Here is a 19,911-nt window from a genome sequence, read left to right as displayed (position 1 = left end):
AGCCTTTGGTCAGGACAGCTGTGGCATGCACACTGTTTACCAACTCCCCGATATGGAAAAACAAAGCTTTCATTCCTGGGCTATGGAAAACTTCTGCCGATGAATCCACGCCCTCTCTCCGGGGAGGAAATCATAACAAACATTAATGTCTCTTCACCCTTTTATGCCTGGTATATTAATCACCCAACAAGGGCTCATGACTTTTCCCTGCTCCAGTTTGCATTTGCCCTCTAACTACTGGGAGGAGTCCTGCTTTGTCTATAAAAAGCTGCACTTTGCCAAACAGTGTAACAGAACCGAACTTAGGGATTCAGTCGCCCATCTCATCCAGGGAAAGGACCGAGCGCAGCAGCCATGTTCGGGATTGGGAAGAAGCTCGCTGAGGAAGCTGTGCAACAAGCTGAAAGTGCTGCACATGTGGCAGGTAAATACAAATTGCTGCTTTCCCTCCTCTGGAGCGTGTCTTGGGTGTTAAAGTATTCGCCCTGCTCCCGCCCCTGCTGCTGGGAGCAAATCTGCCCCTAAGGCATGAACTCTGTCGGTGCTGCCCTCAAGGGTGGGGTCAGCACATCCTGTAATCTCCAAGCCCTCTAACACTATAGTAACCGGAGGTCTGATATGAACTACTGGGTTTCTAACAACTTTTCTCTGGCTCATAGTGCGTGGGTGCCTAGATGATGCACTGATGACAGGACAGCAGAAAGCTGAGAGCAGAGGCGAGGCTGCTTATTTAGGGCTTTGCTTCCTAATATGACCAGCCATGACAAACACGAGTTCCATAGCAGTGTATCAGCTCTGAGGGCTCTGATCCACTCGCTGCTGCCCAGAGAGGTGCAGCTCGGTGCCCTGATGTCAGTGCTCCAGCTCTGCCAGCACCGCAGTCACACACCCCATTGAGAGCACAAGTGAAGCTGCAGGGGCTCAGGGCATGAGCCAAGTTCACTCCTGCGGAGTTTTGCTGAACTGGCCCCGAAGTTAAATAACCATCATTAGTGGAGCTTTAACATGGAGACTGCACTGCTGAGATTCCTTAAGTGTTTGTGCTTAGTAGGTGGACACTGGAAACTCACTCATATTTCTTTACATGATATTTAGATAAACTCTTGAAACCAGTTATTTTGTCTGTGACTTCAAATGCTGTAGAAATATTACCTGTGGGCTATGTGCCCAATGAAGCAGTGGGAAGCCTGCTACTTATTTACCATGACTCGGTTCATTTTGCTAGGAAGATGAACAATCCCACAGCCACCTTCTTTTGCAAAGAATTTGGATTTATTCTCAGTTCAGGTATTTTTATGTTGAAGCATGAAAGCAAAAACCCCAGGATGTGGGCAATTGGAAAGGAACCGTCAATTTTTCAAATGAAGATTTTTCTGATTTTGCCATAGAATACTCCTAGAAATGCACATTTTGTGGCAGCTTTTTGATGGTCCTAACTTCTTTAACACTGGGGAAACATCTACTGTTTCCTATGCTGGAAGACAACACGGATGTTTTAGAAGGGACATTTGTCATCTTCAGAGAAGCTGAGTACTAATCTCAATCAGCTGATGGAACTAAGTGTTTAGGAGTCAACAAGCTCTAAGAGCAAAGTTTATAAATAGTAGCTGCAGCCCTTCTCCCTCTGTCCCAAGCACTTGAAGCTGAACCAGCTCTTTGGATATCATCTGTCCGGAGGCCTTTGCCTGAACCCTGCCTATATCTTCCCAGCAAATCCTGCACTGCAGCATTGGCTCTTCCAGCTGGAGTTGGATTCTGAAACAACAGAGCAGGGACCCAGGCACTGGCCTTTGGCCACTTTTGTGCAATCTGCACACACCTTGATGCCAGGCAGTAAATACACAGCACATGAAGCTGAACTCATCACGGCAGTGTTAGTACTGCACTGACTGGAAGGATTCTAGAGGTACCCTGTAAACCCTCAATTAAATGAAAATAAAGGGGGATTAATGCCAGATTTCAAGCAAAAAAGACTGCATAACTGATGGTTTTGCAACTACTGAGCACCTTGTTTCTGAACTACTTCTGTTGTGCCTGCACGTGCCCCAGGGGCACAGTCCCATGGGCCATTGCCAAGTACAGAGTGGCCCAACTGGGCTTTGCAAGTATCTAAAATTAGCACCTATCCCATGGGTCCTGAAAGGAGTAATGAACTTGGCTATGACACAAGATTGCTATGGGAAGCATTTTCCTTAGCTGCACCTTATGAGCAGTGAACATCATTCACATTAGGAAACTGCAGCAGTAGATGACATGTAAGGATAATTAGCATGTCTTTTAAGCAGTAGAAAATGTCCTACATGCTCAGGGTGAAATAAGCTACCAGTTTTTACCACACTAAAAAAAAAACATTGTTGAAGAGACAGTCAATGCAAGCCTGGAGACCTTTGAAATTTTAGACACTCACAGTCCATTTAAATGTCTTTCCTCACCTAAGCATTTCTCCCTCCTGCCACTTCCATGAGGAATGTCTTCCTCAGTCAGCCACCCCCTCAGTATCTGTTGTGCAGAACACATCTATAGTGTTTTTTAAAAAGTAGTACTTGGAGCCAGGGGTAATAAATAAAGTTCCAATGCCAGGCCCTTTGCCCCAAACTTCTCATTCTTGCAAGCAAAACTTCCCTGATCATAGCTGCTGGAAGCTGATAACTTAAATATTTACCACTATTTCCTAGGCTGCAGTTCTTTATGACAATACCTTCTCTTGCCCTTCATTTTTCAGTATGTCTCTTCTATTGAACTTTTCCATGCCTTTAAAACTATTCTGGTCTCTTACAGAATATATTTTCTTTAGGTACAAGAGAAAGTATTAGACTAATCACTACATTTTTGATGTGCTGCTCATACAGCATGCCAGTTCAGAGAGTAAGTACCAGTTTATGTAGTTGGCAAACAATTTTTACCAGTGACACTGCTCTCAGCAGATCCTAGCCAGGCTAAGTAAAAGGAACTTAATTCTCTACTAGGCTTTGTTTCTTGATAGTCTAGGTACCTCACATTAACATCCATAATCTTCATCTATACCAAGATCTATGGATACTGCGGGGAACTGCAACCAGAGTTTTAATAGCACCTCAACTGCTAGATCAGGATGCTCATCCTTATGGAATAATTATTCTTCTTCCAGCCTTGAAACATTTAGGGAGCCCTTTGAAAATGTGAATATTGAAATTAGGGGAAGGGTAAAGACTGCTTAATTGGCTTTTTATTTTCTCCTAACTGCAGTTGACACGGTGAACCAGACTGTGCAGCAAGCAGCAGAGCAGGCTAAGAGTGCTGGTCAGAAAGGTACGGTGATGGTCCTGCTTATTTCAAAATGTCACTAATGTGAAATCCCAGACAGGGCACCCAGTGCTGCCTTGTTCCTTGACGCACATCTCGTGGGAAAGGGGAAGCTATTGTAATGATGCTACAGTTATCTTTTTTTTTTCTCTTTTAAAAGCACTTGATGAAGTCTACAAAGTTGCTGAAACTGGTGAAAAAGCTGTAAAAAATGTAGCAAACCAAGCAACTTCATGGGGCAAAAGCTTTGGACAATGAAGATCAAAATGTATCACATGTATCACCACTGAAATTTTTGTAAACAAGTTTCTACTACATATACTCTTAAATAAAGACAACACTCTGCCTGGCTTGCATGTATTCCTTTGGTTACACATATAAAATCACATTTACAATCACTGGTCTAGAAAGACTGGATTACTGCACGGAGCAGGCAGCTAGAGCTCTGCCATGCTACTAATGCAAATTTTTTTTGGTGGGTTTTTTGGTTTTTTTGTTTTAGTTTTTTTTTTTTTTTTGATGGGGTAAGGGCTGGCTTAAAGCAGGCCGCATGTAAAGTCAAGAACTTGAAAGCTGGTCTTGCATTTTGTCACTGAGGCTGAATCCTAACTGTGTGTGTGTGCAAGTCTCATAAGCTGAGCATCCAACAGCTCTCTCCAGACAAGGTAAGAACCTCTGTGCCTCTCTGACTGTGTTTATTCTTCTGATCTTATGGGTAAAATCACAGCTCTTGTGTTGAGGAAGGCTCAAATGTGTTTGAGGTGTGTCTGACCACTGTAGAGCAGCACTGTGACACTCAGAGCCAAAGCCAGCAGCAGGAGGTTGCACTGCTGCCAGTACAGCACTTGGCTGCAGTACCTGCTTTGTGCTGAGCTGGGTCACTGGGGCCACTCCAGCAGCTCTCCACAGCACAGGCACCACGGGTACTGCAGCCACACTGTGCCACAGAGACTGTGCCACACTGACCATGTCTGCAGGGCTCCTGTTGAACCCACACAGGGACAGCAGCTGAAAGAATCAGAACTAGCTCACTTTGAGTAACTCATCAACAACTAGAAAAAATCTTCAAAAGCCAGGAAACACTCTGTCTGCATATGAACTTAGAATGAGATCTTAGAATCTGATATTACAGACTTCTCAATTAGTATCAGAATAATTTAGAGGTTACTTACCCAGCATCTTGAAATCACAGCAAGAATTTCCATTGCTTTGACACTTCTTCCTGATGGTGACAGTTGCCATCAATGAAAAGGAGGTCTAGTACTGAGTTCTTTGCTGGGATAAAAAATTATTGTTCTGCTTGCTCTTCTGTATAATAGAAACATTTTGCATTTAGTAATTTGCAGGTGACAAATTGTTCAGTGACCCTGAACACTGTGGTTGTCATCCTTATGTGAATCCCTGAAGCTTTAGAGCACTTGCTGAGCTGCTATTCAACATAGTATTAAGTGCTGAATGAGAGCTTAAAAACACTCAGTAAGGATGTGCTTTGCTCTATGGAGTGGGTGTGCTTCAGAGCAGTTACAAATCTGTGTTGAGATCCCTGCGAAACAGAACAGCAAGTTTCTTCATAAATGTCTAGTGGCATCTAAGTGAATACAAGCAGTGATAAGGTTATTAGCTGGCAGGTAAGATTTGTGTGTGTATGTACATTATATGTAAGGAGGGCCCAACACCTCACTGAAGCTACAATTTTAGTAAAAAAACCTCTAATATTTATAACATGCATGCCAGAGAGTTTTTGCTTTCTTCAGCTGTAGCTTGTGCTAGGAAAAAGCTAGAGCTGCTTTGTATCCAAACCTCAAAAATCACTTTAACTCATACAAACGATACAAAACTGAAGTTTTGCCACTTTCTTCTCTCTGTTGCTGTTACTGGGTGTTGAGAGGTACATGAACAAAATGTGGATGTGGATAAGGAACGTGCGACTACTTTTTTATTCCTTAACTGATCACATTAGGAGTGAGGTCAACAATGCTCAGAACTGGTGTGAGATGATTTCAGAGCAGGCTATAACAAGAAGTCTGGGATCACTGATAAGGATTTGGCTCTTGCGTTGAGCTCTTAAGTCAGCCTGCTAGCATCAAGAATCTCAACTCTTTGATTGGAAGTACCCTAAGCTGTTGTTACGCCTGCCCTTGAATATGCTTGGATTCATGTCTCCAACACTGACTCTATTTAACAAGAGGTCAGTAACTACTGCAATCAAGCTGCTGAGTAGAGATCCAGTGAATATTAAGGACTCATCTCTGGCTTTAGTAAAATCATGCCAGGTGGTAGGTCTGCTTTTTTTTCAAGATATCCTCGGAAAAGAAGTGCTAATGTGTGTGTACACAAGAACAGAGGATGCTAATGAACTGGGCAATTACAGGCATCCTACAGGCTTTGGCTTTTTTTCCCTTTCAAGTTGGCAGGAGGTAGAAGATATCCCAGTTAGCTATGCCAGCTTTCTCTATGCTCCAGCATTGAAAGGGTTCCATTTTTCAAGTTTGCCCAGCCAACCTAGGACTGCTTTACTAGCTATAGAGTAAATTAAGCAGGGGAGGCAGAACAGTAAGAATTTTGCTTTAAATTAATTTGCTGCCATATAATGCAACACTACTTTTAAGATTATTTGTATTCTTTATAATACAATTATTTGTAAACTTTTAGCCTCCATGTTTTGATCACAATTTGTCAGAGCTGAACTGTTAAAATCATAATCTTGTTTTACACTTTATAATAATTTATGTAAAAACGGCACTGAAGAATATGATCCAGGATACAGATCTTGTGTTTAGAGATCCATACCTTGATCACAATAATTCTCAAGCTCAAAGGACTCATGTTTTTTTAAATAGTGTGTGTGTATATTCACATATATATATATGCTGCACTTATTGGATCTGTAGAACAACCCTAGATGCCAGCATATATGATGAAGTAAGCCACTAATTAAATACCTCACACAGGTTTATTGCTCCATGCTAACTACTAAATATTTCTTCACACAAATTTTAGAGGACAAGCTAAAAAGATCTGAAATTATTAACTAATTATACAAAATATATTTAATAAATATATTTACTAAATATATAAAGTATTTCAAAATCTTGCTGACAGGCAAGTTTAAGAGACAAAGATCTGTATTAGTGAGCCCCTTAAGATAATTCAGGGACAATATCTTAGTAGTGGTCAGGTAATGAATGGACATGTGTGCTGTTGAAGAGCTGCAGATTGTAGCTACAGAAAGCTATTGTATTAAATACAAAACAGTAATACACCAGCATAGTAGGTTTGGAAAGGTCAACTTTTTTTAATAACTGCTCTCTCTCCAGGTTATGTCATGCAGTTACAAAGTAGTTAGGAAAAAGCATGAGTTTCTGGGAGGGACTAATCGTCTTTTTAAAAAAAACATTCATATTCATTACATAAATAACATCTGGCACTTCAAGGGGACTCCAAGGGACAAAAGCCTTACACTTCAAAAACTGTGCTTGATCCATTATTTTGCTGAGGTCCATTTTGTTGTACTTTATGTTCAAAACTTTCAAGACCTCCTGATGACAAAAAAAAAAAAAAAAAAAGGCTGTGTGTGTTAAGACAGTGAATTAAGTTTATAGCAGCATTCTAGCTCCTCTGTGGTTTGGCCAATGATTTCTGGGTTCAGTTTCACTCTAGTTGATCACTGAGGCAGCATCTAATTTTCAGAAAGCCTCTGAAGGGAAAGGACTGAAAAAGAATTCCAAAAAACCTAAGTATGATTGCTTACCGAATTCAGAATATCCCTTTCTTAAAAAAAAGGAAATAACCTATAGTCAGAATAGTTATGTAGATACTTGATTAAAAACATAACTAGAGTAGCTCAATAGTTTCAGCTTATAAAAATATTAGTCTGTCAGCACTACAAACGTCATGATGATAGTCAAACGAGCTTGAACAAGCAAGGAAAGGTAGTCATGTAACAGTAGCACAGTTAAAGAAAAAATATTGCCTTAAGAGAATCAGGCCTGGAGCTTTACTACAAATAAAAACTAGACTCCTATCAAAGTTAATCCCTGCTGGAGGCCCATTCTTCCTTAGACAATGCCACAGCATTGATCATACAAGGCCTTACTGAAAGTGCTGAAGCCAAAATTATGTCATTAAACAAAAGTGCATGAAGTAATAATGAGCTAAGTGCTCATATAGTACAGTATCTGATCTGAAGTCTGAAAAGTGGCTCAGGTGGCAAGACCACTCTTTCATACATAAAATGTACCATTTTGTTTTGTAGGTAAAACACCCAGAATGGCCCCCACAAGTGCAGATGAACTGTTATCTTCAGATACATACTTGTATACAATTTCCTAATTCATGGATTTTTATTGTAAAAAAGACTAGTTTGGAACTGAAACTAATTGAGAATAGAATCCACTATAATGTCAGAAGAAAAGAAAATTTTGTGGTTACATGTAAACTTGTGATAAGCTTTCTCAAGAAGAGGGTACATTAACAGCGAGGGGTGGGATACAACAAGGAGCGGTCATGGCCTGTTTATGTAAAGGTCAAACCAGCCTCATTGTACACTTTGAAGACTTTCTCAATTGCATTGACGTAGGCAGCTGTTCTCAGGTCCAGGCCCAGGTTGTATGTCATGGCAGTACGCATGATTTGCTGAAACAGAAAAGGTTACATGTAGTTTCTGCAAGTTTCTCCATAGGAACTCAACAATTTTGCTTGTAGGATCCAAGCAAGGAGTAAAAGGAGCTACTAGATTGGTATCAGAGCTTGGATCCTTTGTGGATCAATTGAGAAATTTCTTGATTCCCCTTACAACTGAGAGCTGAAAGGGAAGAACATCTTTCCCAGGTCACTATATTACCCCTTTTCAAGTCTTACACCGAAAGGGAGAGATGTTTCAAGTAGCCTTTGTCCCACTCATTAAACATACAGCATAGAGGAATTAATCTAAAACTGCTAATGGTGAAGTAAAGCACTCCTACGTACATACCCTAGATTAGCCAGGTACAAGATGACAACTAAAAAGTTTCTACTTACTACAGCTTCTACCAGAATAATCTCTAATGTTTATTATACCCAGTTCAAGCTGGCCATGATGGCACAGAGCAGAAATTCTTCATACTCTAAGTGACTTCTGTTAATCATGTACTATTTATCTACTCCTTTAATTGCAAAGAGATTCTACACAAATTCAAAAATTGTCCCAAAGCCATGTGAGTTTTCTTTCATATATATATATAGTTATACAATATTTACCCGGGCAGAACGTTCCATCGTGTAAGCCAACCCAGAGTGCACAATGTCTTTCTCAGATGCACCCTGAAACAACAGAGAATAAAATCCAGGTTTAATCCAAGACACAAAAAGGTCCTCATTGTGTGCTGGGGACAATAACATGTTGGATTCCTATAATTACTGAGGCTTGTTCACTCATTCTCTTCTAATGATGGGTGAAGAATCTAAATAGCCTTTACTGTGTTACTTGAAGAGCTAGCTATGACCAATTCAATTCTAAAACCTCAGATGAAAGCACTGAAGACTTTATGGGCCTAGCTTCTGGATGCATGATGCTACCATTATCTACTGATGTAGTAATTACTGTTTTCAGCCTTCAGACCACATAGCAAATATTAAACAAAAAAGTTTCCACGAGTCAACAACCTATTGTAATTGTTTTGAAAACAGAACAGGTTTTAGAAAGGGCACGGATTCCAAATTCATATACTCCGCATTATATTAGCCCTTAGCAACTCCACAACTGTATTTCCATTAAAATTTAAATACACAGAACAATAAGCAATTGAAGAAATAGGATGACTCATTACAGGTTCAATGTTCCATCATCCTGATTGCTGTAATTTACTAATAAATTGACCTCTGGCTCCACAAAATACTTGCTTTCCCTCAAATACCAATTTGGGCTGGAAGTAGAAAGTACTAGGCCAGTTTTTATGGTTTGTGTTTAAGAGATCCAGCATTTGCTTCAAGCCACAGAACCCATCACACATAGGCTGCCCATATAGCCTAACATGTAAAAAACACATCGTTCTGGATCAGGCTATTGCTATCATCTGGCTGTAGTCCAAGTTTACATGCACTTCTCCTGATTTCTTCCTGAGGAAGCATGGCTTAATATTTTTCACAAGTTGCTGGATGTTTTTCCCCTCATTTGTTCCACCTCCTCTTGAATTAGAGTTTAAAAACCAAACCAACTAATTCTTTTAGTTTCCATGTATTTCCATGTATCCCTTGGCAGAGTATTGCACACCTGAACTGTCTGCTGTGCTAGGAACAGTCCCCTTGTTCTTCACTGTGCTGGTTTTCTTGGAACACATCTCACTGTCTTCCACCATTCCCTGCAATGAACAATCTGTCCTTACCCACCTCTTTCCATATCCCTCATTCTACAGATCACTGTCTCCACCTCAGGCCTCGTTCAGGCTAGTAGGGCCTGGGCTAGTTCATTGTTCCATGTCGGAGAAGCTCCTGTACTTTTATCTATCCTTGTCATCTCGCTCTGAACTTTTTCCACACTTCCAAAGTTTGAAGATGCAGAGACCTAACCTGCACACAGTATTCAGAAGGCAGCAACTCTGAATTCATAGGGTGGTATCATCAGTCAGTCTTATACCTTCAGAACAATTTCTAATGCTGGATTTGTTTATTGATTGCTATGGATTTCTAGGCTTGTACTTTGTCATCACCTCCAAACTTTCCTTTTAAACGCAAATGGATGAGTTCACAACCCATCACTTCACAGGGAAATTTCCCCACCATGTATTGCTACCCAATAGACAGCAATGAATACCTGACATTTCCTTGCCCATTGATTCACTCTTAAAGGAACAAACTACAGATTTTCACCCAGCTGTTATTCCAGAGTTACAGAAACATCAAATTGTCTGTGGTGTGATATCTTGTTCAAAGGTTTTTGGAAAACCAGGCAAACTATACCAACAAGAGCTTCAAAATACAAAAACCATCTGTATTAAAACTGCAGCTGTTTTACTGTATTGGAGGTATTTTGCCTGGGCTGAAGTAAAAGAAATCAAAAATAGCTTATTTCCAATATTCCGAAGCAGTTCAGATAATTTGCTTGCGTTCTTTGGCCATTGGGCTAATTATGTGCTAATGCTTTGCATGGGGGGAAGTGCTCCATGATAGCTACAATGGTAGAATTTAGATTTCAGTTATAATATCAGAATACAGGTCCATAACAGTAAAAAAAACCCAGCAGCAACTACTTACCGATATCCTATCTTGAAATTCTGCAGTAGGCACAACTGGAATAGTTCCCCCATGTTTCCCAAATTTTCTTTCCAAGCTTTCCTGGACAGACACTAGAAAGGAAAAAAAAAAGTGAAATGTTAGAATTTTTTTTCCTTACGACTTCAGGAGTGCTTTGGTATTTTCACAGATATTTATTTCATTTAAGTTCTTGAAATTCTGAAATTCCTAAACAGCAACAAAGAGCATTTGAGATGACACAATCTTGAAGTTAAGAAAAGGATTTAAATGAGAATTGCCATAACTATGCACTAATTTAGAAACACCTTACAATGTAAGATTTATGAGAAAGGGCTATATTAAAAACTATTCAGGTGTATATTTTGTCAAGTCCAGTATTCCAAGATTCTCATGTTTTCTACAGAGTACTGTTTAAAATGGAGCAACATCCTCCAGTTCTTCTTCACTGAGCTTCTTCTCTTCACATAATTGTTGTTATTGTTTCCCAGAAAGTAGACAGCACAGAATGACCATATGTGGAACTGTGAGTCATAAGCAGGTTTTTCCAGTGCCTGTCTCTATTATATTACTGGCCTTTATAGAAATCCTTTATTGTTGCATGTGCAGAACAATGGCACCCACTTCAACTTCATTTGAATGCTTCCTAAATACCAAGTGTACAGCTAAAAGACGTTTATTAAAAAGTAGTAAATATTTCACTTAAGTGGTTTGACTTTACTATTTTACAAAACTGAGGAAAGAATTAAAAGATAGCCAAAAAAGTATGCATTTAAGTCATTAGAGCTGCAGGTCAGTTAATCTATGAAACCTTTTCTCTTCTTTAGTAAGCAGCAATTACAGACTTCTGGGGAAATTGTGGTGAATTTAAAAGAGTTCTGTTTTCATTCCTCCCAAATTTGGTGGTTGCTAATCCAGTCTATTAATTAGACAGTGTGTGGAAGCAGAAGTGAGCACTTACTGAGCAAGTGGTAGTTTGAATCTCTTTCATATTTGAAAGTCAAACGGCCATAACTGACGTGGTTCAAGTTTTTCAGCCATTCAAAGTAGGATACTGTTACACCACCAGCATTCAGGTAAAGATCCTGCACAGAAAGAATAAATATTTTGAATTGTGACCACATGACAAAGACAGCACTACCATGTTCTGCAAGAGCAAGCACTTTGTACAAGGCACTACTTTAAATGCAACTACAGAAGACAATCCAGTTCTTACACTTACAGGATAACACCCTCTTCTTCAGTTCAGGGATTACGTCTCCTGATTTAAAATAGGACTTGATTTTAGAACACACCAAGTTCAGGTGTGCTTGACTGACTACTTACTTCTATTTTAGCACAAGTGTTTAAGAAAATTAGAGCATTCTTAGGCCATCTCAGTGAGTATAGGCTGAAGATCAGCTCTTCTATCTAGCAAGATCACTTGATCAGGACACCCTTTCTCTGTGACAAAATGGTCATTATAGCTGGATAGGTCTTATTCTTTCAAATTGTCACTACACATACTCTATACACTGTGCGGTACACAATTCTGTCAGAACATCACCCAGACACACTGTGTCTACAAACCAACCAGAATATTCACTCTTCCTTCTTCCTGTGTTTAGTGCACTTTTGGACTCAGCAAATGTCAGCTAATAATCATTATCCTTGGTAATTTACAGCTGTAGCGAGGTCTTCAATAAATATTATCATTCTTCAGCAATACTGACACCCATTTCCTAGACATCAATTATTAAAAACCACTCTTAGAGAATTAATGGCTTTTAATAAAAGCCTTCAATAACTAGCATCTTGGTACTCTCCACAAAAATGTTCCTTTTGTAATGAAAATCAAAGGTCATGTCAGAACCTTACAGGGATAACCATGATATTCCGCTCCAAGAAGATTTTGTCAGCTTCAGGAGTTGTAGGGCCATTGGCACCTTCAGCAATAATCTGAAAGAAATCACAGCACAGAGTAACTCAGAGGTATAGATTTGGGTTTTTTCATGTTGATTATAGAATATTATTATTTAAACAGACCATCTCTATTTTAAATTTCTATCTGAACTCTTTGACTTACTTTTGCTTTAACCTTGTGTGCATTGGCCTTGGTCAACTGCTTCTCGCTGGCAGCAGGGATGAGAATGTCACAGTCTGTTTCCAGAATGCTGCCCTCAAGTGGCTTTGCTTTAGGGAAGCCCATGATTGTCCCGTGTTGCTGTGTGAAGAAAACAAACCACTGTGGTTTTAGTGTGCTGTGCACTCATACAAATTTCTTCCCTTCTGGTTTTCAGGGAGAGAAAAGGGAGGAGCAACAGTACTAGAGAGACAGCTCATAATGTATTTCCTATCCTTACTTAGGCATAAAAAGAAAGCTATAAAGCTTCAGGAACAAAGTTCCCAAGACTGAAGCATAACAGCTCTCTGCATAAAGACAAAGAAGGTCCCTCTCAGCTCTTAAAATAGTTTTCAAACAACTGAAATGACTCACTAGTCTGCTACACCCAGAGTAAGTTGCATCACATAAGATTCCAATGGTTTTTAAAATTCACTATTACAACTGTAGCCTTTGTTTAGTGATAGAATCTTCATTCTTTTGAGAAAGAGGGTGATAAAGAAATTCAAACATTCCCTATATAAAAGAAGAAACATCAAATAAGCCCCTAATAAACTTTAAGCAAAAGATTGTATTTTAGTGCCTGTGAACTGTCTCCTCACTTCTGCTTCACTTGGAAACTGAAATAAAAAAGACCACATCCAGATTTCATTATAAACTACACATTCAAGTCACACTGCCAGGCAGGCTTTCACTCCTTCAAAAACATCCAAAGGGTAAAAAAGTTACCACCTGCATTTGCATTCTTGTTGGGGATAAGAGGGAAAAGTCAGAAGAATCAATGTTTCTAAGCCATTTTAGAAGGACTATTCGCAGCATGCTTTAAATATCACTACACCAGTCTACAGTCATCAGTTCATTCATACTTGCAAAGCTGACAAAAATGAAACTGTTTCTGCTCAGCTAAGTTTCATACCAATTTGAAATCTTCTAGTTCCTTTGGGTCAATCCCATCAGGATTCCAGATGGAACCATTAAACTCTCCGACAGCGACACATTTTGCACCATAACGATGCAAGTATCTCATAGAATGCAAGCCCACATTACCAAATCCCTGAAGGTGGAAAGAGAAAGGGAAAAGTAGTTAATCCTCCAGCTAAAATGATGATTACTGCTAAGGCTTATACAGTTTTAAATAGTTCTTCATCTATTGGCACATCTTGGCATTAGATGATGTGTATAGGAAAGATGGAAGAAATCCACATACATTCTATTCTTGTTTGAATACCATTGCAGAAATTATGCATTGTAGGCAGCAATGTACAGCTGTGGTAAGTGTTTTATAGTGGAGATACAGAAAGAGAGAGGTAACGCTACTAAGAAAGTATCAAAACTATGATGTTTATCAACTTGAGAACATTCTGTGTATCTATTTTACAACTGCACCCTCTTAAAGGGGTTAGTGGCTTTTTGTATGACTACTGACTTAATAACAGGCCATTAAGTTCCTTCACTTCCAGAATGCTGATGTTCTTGAAGCAAAAGAACACACATAGCAGACCAAAAGGTAATATGATCAATGTTGAAAGCTTGTCATACAATTCTGTGCTGGAAAAAAAGCTGAATAATAAATTCCTCTATAACACAGCTTCAATTATACTTGAGATTTTGACTTTTCTATTAGAAGCAAACTGTGATAGAAGAATTTGTCATGCCTTAGGTCTCTTTGAAATGCTCTAAGCTCATTTTCCTATAAGAATGTTCTGCTTTTCTTATGGCCATGTTTTCAGTTTAAGTTTTGCTTAAGTGTGTGTTGGTTAGTTCTCTGGCAGGCATGAAAATGCCAAAGAGCAGGGAGATGAGCACGCTGCTGGGCCTGTGCAGGGCAGAGATGTTTGTTCCAGCCCCCAGGTTAACTAGAAGACAATATGGAGGTTACAATTATTCTGCTATTTCTAACAAGCACTTTTTGGAAACAACAAAACAAATCAGTTCTTCAAAGCCTCCATTTAACATACTGTTTAAAGTTGAACAAGTTTCGTTTCTTTGAAATCTTAGGAACGATAATGCATACTACTGACTATCAAACCCTTTCAAAATTCAACTACATAAATCCCCTATTTTGGAACACCAAAAATGTACATTCAACCCTACAAATTTAGCATAAGGTCTTACTTTCCATTTTTCCAACTGCTTATTCCAAAATGGAACAAGAACATAACCCTCAATTCCTCCTCTCCCTAAATTTTTTATTGTAAAACATTGCAACAAATTTTGTGTGGGTAAAAGTAGTGTCACAACTCACTGAAAAGTGTACTATGCCTTAGTTTAAAGAACTCCTGTAACAGTATTCATTTTAGTATTTGCAGCTTACAAGGTCATTATATAGATTTGGCTTTGTGCCTGTAGGGTGCAACTGAAAGTTCAGTTTACAAAAAACAGTGCAAAATAAAGGACACCTATGTTGTTTGAAATGTGTTTCTAAAGTTTGAGATTAAATGTTAACTTGCAAGTGTTAAAGCTCTATCTGTATTTAAGGGCTACAGCCTGTTTTAAAAATAGATCTACTGAAAGTCTGTGTATTACTTTTCCTACAGTCCAAGGAAAAAAGTTACCTGAACAGCAAATGTTTTATCTCCAAATCCTGGAGTCATTCCTAATAAGCTCATATATGAGGCTTCATTGATGAAATTTTCAATTCCATGGAAGACACCACGACCAGTTGCAGATATACGTCCATGGATCCCACCCTGGCTGATGGGTTTACCAGTTACACATGCATGTGCATTAATATCCTGTAAAATAGCAAAGGACTTGTGAGACATGGAATTAATCAAACAAAAACCAGCCAGTTTGTACACTTTAGACAAGGGAAAACGGAAATTTTAGAGGTCAGAACATGATATAGCTTAAATGCATTTAGTTTGTAAGGATGATTTCCTTCCTCACTTTGTGTGAACACCTCAGAACATTCTTTCAGGAAAGTTGTGTCATGCAATAGTGGATATAGTCTGTGATTTTTTGTTGCCTCTAAGGGTGCATTTATCTTCAGTCTGTGTATCATGGTGACATCCACAAGTGGACAAATCAAAAAGCTCTCAGGAATGTTTCTCAAAGTCAGCTCCTATCTGCAGTCACAAATTCTTTACTTTTGATGTCTTAATTCTTTTAACAGTTGAACTGACTTTTAATCATCTTTAAACATCTTTTATAACAAATTCAGTTATTTTGCAATTACAAAATGAGGTATGAGGTCTGTAGTTGGAATACAGGGATGGTCTCAAAGGAAATCTGCAGTTTGAAGGTTATATGGGAAAAGTTGAGTATTTACTACTTTAATTCAGAAAAGCAGCATTTTCAATCAAGCCTCTATTTGTAATTTGGTGGCAATAAAATGAAGTTTTCCATATGCCAGATAGTCAGCCAAGATAAAATAGCTATTTAAAACCACGGCTGATTTTTCCAGTTGGAATTACTAACTTGAAAGAAATTCTTCCAAACCAGACACTGGACCTCCCTCTTCTGTGACCAGTGGTTCCCATGCTCCCACACCCTGGGAGCACAGTCACACGGTGGCTTGGCTTCCAACACAAGTAAAAAAGTAGGGATGAAAGAGAATCCACTGAAATGAGTGTGCCAGCAGCCGGATGGGTTTCCATTCCACCAGCCACACATTCCCTTGTGCCAAAGGCATTTGCATGCCTGTGGTGCAGGATGCTTGGTGAGAGGAAGGAAAGGAGCAGACAAAAGTAAGTGGAGGCAGAATGGCTGGAGGAGAATAGAGCCATAATGAAGACTAAAACTATTTACTGTTTGAAAACGATGGTAAGTTAACATATAACCCTCTTTAAGAACAATGAAAGTGATGCTGGGCTTGCCACAGAATTCCTAATTCAACCTCCCAAAATAGAGCTCGTTGCTCTCCATAAGCTGTATGCTCCCTCTTGTGGCATGTCAACTGTAACAAAGATTGGCAGGGGTGTTTTCTTGCAATGACTGGGCCTGATGTTTTAATAGACTTTCAGGTTTTTATTCCGTTAAATGGTCTTAAACTATGCTCTGGGCTTCATGCGTTCACAAAAGAGGAAATATATTCCATGAATACGTGAAGAAATACAGCTTCCTACCATATATAAGAATGTATTTATCAAAGTCCTTTCTTGTGTATCAAAAGTCAGTTGATTGTGTCAGGAAGCACAGGAAGAGAGGAAAGGATTAATTTAATAAAAACTTCAGCCATATATAATTCAGTGATCCAGCAACTTCAGATGGATTTTCTGGAACAGTTAACATGGTAGTTATTACCAACTTGCATGGTTTGTCAAGAAAACAGAGCATGAAGTGAGGGCGGATCCAGGTCTTCTTAAAGTCCCATATAAAAGCCACAGCTGATGTCAAAGTCCTAAAATCTTTGGTTTCAAGTCAATAAACAAAAACTTTTAACACATTTTGGGTGAAAACCAGAGTACTGCTCTGAGAACCTTGAAAAATGGCTTGTAGCTGGCATCAAAGATTTCTGTATCAGCACTGGCAGCTTATGAAGTTAGTTGATGTTCAGGCACTAACTTTTGCTCCTTTCTTAACCCTTTCCCCCTTGCAATGATGTTTTCCTTGTCTCTCCAGCTTCCTGGCTCTGTATGGTAGGTTTTGAGCAAACTTCCTCTATCTGTTTATATCTGTTATTTGATTTATCCTTCCCACTTGAAACTCCCTGAACACAGCTGTGCACAGTGTGCAGAGACAGAGTCATCAGGTCTGTATCTCAGACAGATCCCTCTCACCAGGGTTATCTTACCACTCCACTGAATGTAGTCCCTTGCACAGCTTCCGTATGTGTTTGGAATTACAGCTCATTTCACTTTTGTTTGTTGCTCATTTTCTGCTCTTAGTTGCCTTTCCTCCCCCATGGTCACTTTTATCTTTTTAGTATTCCTTAATCACCTTTCTTTTTGCTCTTGGTGTCCCAGCTAGATAGTTATCTGAAACATTTCCTCTAGAAACTAGTTTTGATGGATTATTCCCCTTTTTATAGTCTTGTCAGAATTCTCACTTTCCCTCTCCACTACCTGGTCATTCTCCACAATAGCTCTGGAGCCCCACTGTGGCTATCACTCTCTCTTGAGTGTACAAACAAGCAACCCAACAAAAGTAAGCAAACTAACATTTAAATTCCCCCCCCCCCCACCACATCCCCTTATTTCCATTTTTTGATTAACTTTGAAAGTGTTCTTTATTATTTTTTCAATAGGATACTGCCCTACAGAGCGAGTCTAAAAAGAAGCTGTTGTCATGCAATTCCAATTTTAATCCTCAGTAGTTATTTTCTTTTCTGTTGTCATTGAATCATAAGAATGTGCAGGGCTACACAATAACATGAGATTATAAAGTGGAAAGAATAAGAAATTAATCCATTTAGTTTAATTTTTTTAAATTTGAGCTTTTGTATAAAACTACATGAGAACTCTTCAATGCAGCAAATCTTAAAGCAGGTCACTTGCTGTGATCCTTCTTGTCAGTCTTAATAATACAGTGCTGTTGTATACACATTTTAGTATAATGAGTTACATGTTAAAATTCAATAGGTTGAGGCAGTAGTTTTGGTCTAAGTTGGAATTCTAAGTTCTGAGGGAACTAGTTGCCACCTTGCACGTTGGAGTCCTCCAGAAGTCATAATTTTGTCTTTTTATCAGATATCAAGTTTTAATTAAAATATTTACCTATATGAATAGCAAAAAGCATATAATGTTTTACAGTGATATCCCTAACAGAAAGCTCTATGTAAAAGTGATTTAACTCAACTAATCAGCCTGTCATAGCTGATTCCTCAAACATTCCTTTTTTCCTTCTGTAAGATACCTCAGACTGTATTTCAGACTTAGAATAAGTTGTGCCACTCCACCTCCTACTGTCCATGGCAGCCTCAGACAAGTCTTGTGCCAGGAGACTGCCTGAGGACAGCCAGGCAGACCTTGAGCAATGTGGCACTTGGTGGGTGGCACGAATGCCCAAGGCACCCAGGTGAAGTGCATAAACCCTGCTGTACTTCAGGGGAGCTGCTGGAAGGGACTGCACAAAGTACAAGGAAAGAATCTTTTCTCTTCAAAAGGAGTTCGGCTAGGCAAACATGCAATAGATTAGCATATTAACACAGCTACTAAATATGGTTTTCTTTGAACAGACCTGTTGAAAGTACACAAGGAAAGTGTTTGGTTAACAGGTACAAATAACCTAATTGACACAAGGACAAAGGCCAAGCCAAAGGCTAGCATTAAAAAGTAATTTTAAAAAACCTTTATTTTTTTATTGCCTCCTGGGCAATAAATTATGTTAATGTCTTTTGCTTTACACTTTGAAGAATTTAAGTCCACAATGAAACTTCTAGGAGACTGCAGAGAATCTCAAAACTTTTACAAGTTATACCAATAGTGTGAACTTAATTGGTATGGTCTCTTGAATGAACAAAACCATGAGCATGTAATTAATGAAATTTGTAAATTCAGCTATCAGTTAACAACTTTAAATTAGTAATTACAGTACCAAAGAAAAACAAGGGGAAATGATAGATATATAAACCAATTTTAGATTATATACTTTTAAAAATATGTATTTTCTTTTTGTTGAACAGTTGCAATCAGTATTGTATCAGAGGAGCTTCTTTTAAGGCTAGTTTAAGAATGTTAACCTTAAAGCTATTTTTCCTTTGCTCTACCCTAAAATCCTCACACCACTGAGGTTGTCACAGTTTGCAAGAATATTTTTAGATCCAGTAAGTAAACAAATTGATATGATTAGAAGCTTTTCTGCTTGAAAGCCTCTGCTCAAAACTTACATAGTGTCCTATGGTACTGGCATAGGTGTCAGCAATCCAGGACATCTCCCTCTCCCCCGTGCTCATATCAGGAGCAGGCACATCCACACCAGGGCCTGTTGGCAACAGTGAAAACAGCTCTTAAGGATCACACACAGACAGTTATTTTCAATCATTATTCCCTTGGGAACTGTGCAGGCCTTGGCAGAGAAGAACTGTTTTCCTGTTTAATCCTCAGTTTATTATGCAAACAACATATTCTTCTGGATTCACTGCAGTTTTAGATGCTGTATCACACCTTTCTACAATATTATCAAAACCCCCAACCTTTATTTGATAAAAGGTGAAGGCCACTTTGTCAATAAAAAGTCAGAGCAGGACAGTGTATCAAAAGTGATTTGGGTTTTTTTGCAGGGAGGGTGCTATCTAGGTATGATTTCTATATACTGTGACATTGACTGGATTCTTTGCATAAGAATTTCCTTCCTGTTACTGGCTGAGTTTAAATATTGAAGGTAGGCTGTTCCTAGTCATTGCACTGTAGCACATGCAT

At 39.0% G+C, this 19,911-nt stretch overlaps 1 protein-coding gene across 1 annotated transcript in view; it reads right to left on the bottom strand.

Moving 5' to 3' along the window:
- Positions 1-6,553: 6,553 nt before the first annotated feature.
- GLUD1 (glutamate dehydrogenase 1) overlaps positions 6,554-19,911 on the bottom strand; it is a 28,470-nt gene continuing 15,112 nt past the window's right edge. Inside the window, exons 5-13 of the mRNA XM_033066770.2 lie at positions 19,380-19,474; positions 15,166-15,345; positions 13,527-13,664; positions 12,575-12,712; positions 12,367-12,447; positions 11,471-11,594; positions 10,513-10,604; positions 8,521-8,583; positions 6,554-7,917 (exon numbers count right to left, since the gene is read on the bottom strand). Of these exons, the coding sequence (XP_032922661.1) occupies positions 7,798-7,917; positions 8,521-8,583; positions 10,513-10,604; positions 11,471-11,594; positions 12,367-12,447; positions 12,575-12,712; positions 13,527-13,664; positions 15,166-15,345; positions 19,380-19,474 (1,031 nt within the window). The 3' untranslated portion in view covers positions 6,554-7,797. The remainder of the gene's footprint in view (positions 7,918-8,520; positions 8,584-10,512; positions 10,605-11,470; positions 11,595-12,366; positions 12,448-12,574; positions 12,713-13,526; positions 13,665-15,165; positions 15,346-19,379; positions 19,475-19,911) is intronic.

The sequence above is a fragment of the Catharus ustulatus genome, chromosome 8 (genome assembly GCF_009819885.2).
Source record: "Catharus ustulatus isolate bCatUst1 chromosome 8, bCatUst1.pri.v2, whole genome shotgun sequence".
Classification (NCBI taxonomy): Eukaryota; Metazoa; Chordata; class Aves; order Passeriformes; family Turdidae; genus Catharus; species Catharus ustulatus.
Note: the sequence above shows the minus strand (reverse complement) of the source record. Positions and strands in the feature narration are given on the sequence as shown.